The sequence below is a fragment of the Panicum virgatum genome, chromosome 3N (genome assembly GCF_016808335.1).
Source record: "Panicum virgatum strain AP13 chromosome 3N, P.virgatum_v5, whole genome shotgun sequence".
NCBI classification, from domain to species: Eukaryota; Viridiplantae; Streptophyta; class Magnoliopsida; order Poales; family Poaceae; genus Panicum; species Panicum virgatum.
In genome coordinates this window covers 26,212,124-26,215,865 of record NC_053147.1, presented here as the reverse complement: position 1 = coordinate 26,215,865, position 3,742 = coordinate 26,212,124, and the positions used below count along the sequence as shown (strand labels likewise).

General features: G+C 60.8%; 1 protein-coding gene across 1 annotated transcript; it reads right to left on the bottom strand.

Moving 5' to 3' along the window:
• Nucleotides 1–229: 229 nt before the first annotated feature.
• On the bottom strand, nt 230–3,069 carry LOC120665384 (FT-interacting protein 3-like). The gene has a single exon (XM_039944946.1). It carries the CDS (start codon nt 3,029–3,031, stop codon nt 605–607), a length of 2,427 nt encoding a protein of 808 aa, XP_039800880.1. The 5' UTR covers nt 3,032–3,069; the 3' UTR covers nt 230–604.
• Nucleotides 3,070–3,742: the final 673 nt, after the last annotated feature.

Sequence of the window (3,742 nt, the reverse complement as noted above, 5' to 3'; positions counted from 1 at the left end):
TCGAACGCGGCACCTTCAGTCAAAAGATGAACCAACTCAACAATCTTCCAAGTCACAAGAACGACGAATTCCTGCCACCGCCGGCGCAACTTCTCAACAAACAAACAACGCGCAGCACAACAACCTGGCAGGCGATGAGTACAACTGCGGCAAAAGAGGCAAGGCATGACCACTGAAGCCAAGAAGGTGAGTGGCTCGACCGCTCGACCAGAACAAACATCGTGGTCCAGGTGCAGGGGCAAGATCACATGACTGAGCCAAACAAAATCGACAACACAAATATAAACAAAATACACTGCGGGGTAATATTGTTCCTGCCTTTAGTTCTACGCTAATAACCTGAAGCTAACATTACAGTTTTGCACCCAAAAACCTCCTCTCACTGTCCCAAAACTCAAAAGGGGTCCAGTTGTTTCCCTTTCATTGGCATAACCAACGAAATAAACCATTAAACCAACACCTTATTCCTGGGCCACTGATGGCCTCCAATATACGAACTCATCGGGTATATTCACATCAGTCTGATGCTGATCAGAAGGAACCAAGTGGAACAGACATAAATAGTTACGACTTTCATTCGTTTCTCTTACTCTGAATGCTGAGCTCAAAGGAGCATATCGGACTTGGCAGGCAGTCTCCTGTAGAAGTTGAACGGCAGAGATGGCATTCTGCTGCGGAACCGGGGATGTCGCAGCAGGTAAAGCATGGTGATCACCATCAAAACCTGGAACGGTGTCACATAGAGCACAATGGCAACCACCAGGGATAAGAATATGAAGATGGCTGTGGCCCGAGGGTCTCTCCAACTCAGCAGTGCGTGTGCCCTCTCACCTTGCGTTGCCAGGTCTCCGACCACCGTCTGCACACGACCTCCGACGCTCCTCAGCCTGTCATAGCGCATTCTTACAATGTCAGCCGGTCTGGAGGTTGGGAATGTATCGAACTCCTCATCAAGCTCATCAGGGTGTGTCAGCTCAGCATGGGATAGCTTGGTATCCATGTGTGACGGGTGCCTTGGCCTGTACCTATAGTTCCACAACCCAATCATGAACATGTAGAGGAAGAAGGTAGGCAAGATGAGCTCCGGGTAGCAGATCAGTATCAGGAACAGCATGTGCACTAGCATTGTTGTAATTGGGTTCCGCCAGCTCCTGATGCCTTCATACCACTTCAGCATTGCCAAAAAACCATAAAACAGTGAGGTAATACGATAAAAATTAGCCTTGCTGCGCCGGAGGCTAAACATGTGCGAGTCCACATCAAGCATGTATTCCACAACCTCTCTGCGCAGAGGGGGCTCAGCACGACTAAGCCTTGCTGCAACAGTCTGCACTGCCTGGTGCCTCAGGTAGTCCAACTGCATCACTGGGATCGGCTGTATGTAGTGCATCTTTGGTAGCAGCGGACGACCATACAGCGCCATCATGTTCACCCAAGCCGTGCATGTAAACCGCACAGCCAAATGCAGCTCACCAGTCTTCTTCAATCCACTTGGATGTAAAACCAGCAAAGGGTAGAAATGCGTGTACACCCTGTCAGTTTCCAATGTTGAGAGCCGGATCCTGACCTTCCCAATCCGCTGATCTGGGCCACCACCATTCTTGCTCCCGATCTGGCCATTGTCGAACACCACCACTGTGATAACGGTGCAAGGATCAAACACCTCCCAAGTATACTGCTCATTCCATTGCGGATTCAACGTGTCAAGAACGGTCCTCGTGCGCACCCACTTTGGTCCATATTTGGCCGCACAATAGGCGTCCGTGGTGCGTCCATCCTTGGGCTTCATCGGTATCAGGTTCCGCGCACCCAAAACCCCCAGCTCAAGCATCCCAATGCTTGGTTTCCTTGCTGGCTTTGACGATGGCTGGAGATCGCTGCTGTAGTAAGTGGACTCATCAAGAACGTGGTACCCAAAATCAAGCGACATCCGGATCTGTATCTTGCTCGCGAACTTGACTTCCTTCTTCTCAGGATCATCGCTGGGCCGTGTGAGGTTGTACCAACGCGGCTCCACGGGCTTGCCGAAGTGGTCGTGGCGCGGCATTGCTGCTTGGAGGGGCAGGAAAATGCGGCCGAGCATCTCGTCGCGACCCGGCGCGACGCGGTCCTCGACGGTGATGACCAGCGGCTCGTCGAAGGGCTCCGAGACGACGAACATGAACTCCTCGTTCCAAATCGGGTTGGGCGCCCCCGGCGGCGCTCCGGGGCGCGTGCGCCGCACCTGGCCGGCGAGCTGCAGCTTGACGCAGGCGCTCATGGGGCGCGAGGTGTCGTGCGGGATGAGGTCCTGCGCCCCCATGGCGGCGACGCGGAGGTACACGAGCTTGGGCGAGAAGTACACCTTGGCGCGCGTTGACGCGACGGCGGCGGGGCCCGCGGCGGCGTGCGCTTCGGAGTGCCAGGCGTCCGGGAACGCCTCGTCGGCCTGGGTGCCGAGCCAGACGGAGAGCATGATCTCGCCGTGGGGCATCTTCTCGCCGCGCCTGGTCTCGAGGCGGTACCACTGCGGCGCGAGCGGCGAGTCCGGGGGCACGCGGACGGGCACCTCGGCGAGGTCAAAGCCGACGCGCCCGACGAGGTCGTCGCCGCCGAGATCCTTGGCCCTGACGGCGACCTCGAGCACGTGCGCCTGGAGGTGCGCGGCGGAGAAGGCGAAGACCTGCTGCCAGGAGGGGCCGTGGCTGGCGGCCTTGACGGCCGTGGTACCCTTGAAGTTGCCGAGCTTGACCTCGACGAAGGCGTCGATGGGGCCCGTGGCGGAGACGGGCAGGTCCCGCGCCTTGACGACGTTCACGTAGAGGAACCGCATCGGCTCGACGAGGTCGTAGGTGGAGGCGATCTTGCCCGCGCCGGTGGCCGCGGCGGCGGCGGCGGCGGACGGGTGGAGGCCCGGGATGTTGAAGCGCGGGCGCAGCACGGCCGCCAGCGGGGGCCGCGTCTCCACCAGCCCGAACTGCTGCTGCCGGGGCGGCATCGGGCCCCCCGGGCCCGGCACCATGAATGGCCGCGGCGGCATTGCCCCCTTCATCTCGTCGTCGGGTACGGCGGCGGCGGCGGCGGCGGCGGCGGCGGGGTTCGCCTCGGTGGGGAGCGGTGGCGGCGGCGTGGGGGGGGGGGGGGGGCGCGGGGTTTGGAGTGGAGGGGGGAGTGGAGCCCTACTAGTGAGGCATTCCGCCGAACAGTAGTCGTGTGAACGGGGCCTGCGGGAGCGGAGGGGTGGGCGGGCGGGTTGCTGGTTGATGCTGCTGCTGCTCTACCGCCTGCGCGACGTGTTCGCGTGGGGGCAGCGTACGGCCGGGCGGAGATGTGTCCCGCCCGCGTCGCCGCCCGTGGCGCGGCCCCCGCAGCGAAGCGCGCCCGTCGGATCCCGATCCCACGGACCGCATCTGGCCGGATCTTTCGGCGAGGAGCCGTATCGCTGCCCGCGCCGCTGCAGCCTCGGATGAACACGCGGGCCGCCGACACGTGGGTCCGTCGACTGCGGGGCTGCTGCGGGCGGGGTACCGGGGGTAGGCGTGGCGTGCGGGTTGGGGGACTCGGTTCGCGGAGGGCGAAGATGTTGCAGGTGCTGGCCAGCTCGCCGCGCCGGATCCTCTGCGCTGGGATCCGTCGGGAGCTCCGTCCCGGAGTGGCCCGCAACGTGAGCGTGCTACGGCTCCACGCCACACTTTCGCCTTTTTCTCTTTATAGCTAGAGACAGTGGGGGTAGGGAGGGGGCAAGAATGCATGCGCGCTCTGA

Bases quoted from the DNA above. Each gene is read 5' to 3' on its own strand.
- LOC120665384 (XM_039944946.1), bottom strand. From the start codon at position 3,031: ATGAAGGGGGCAATGCCGCCGCGGCCATTCATGGTGCCGGGCCCGGGG.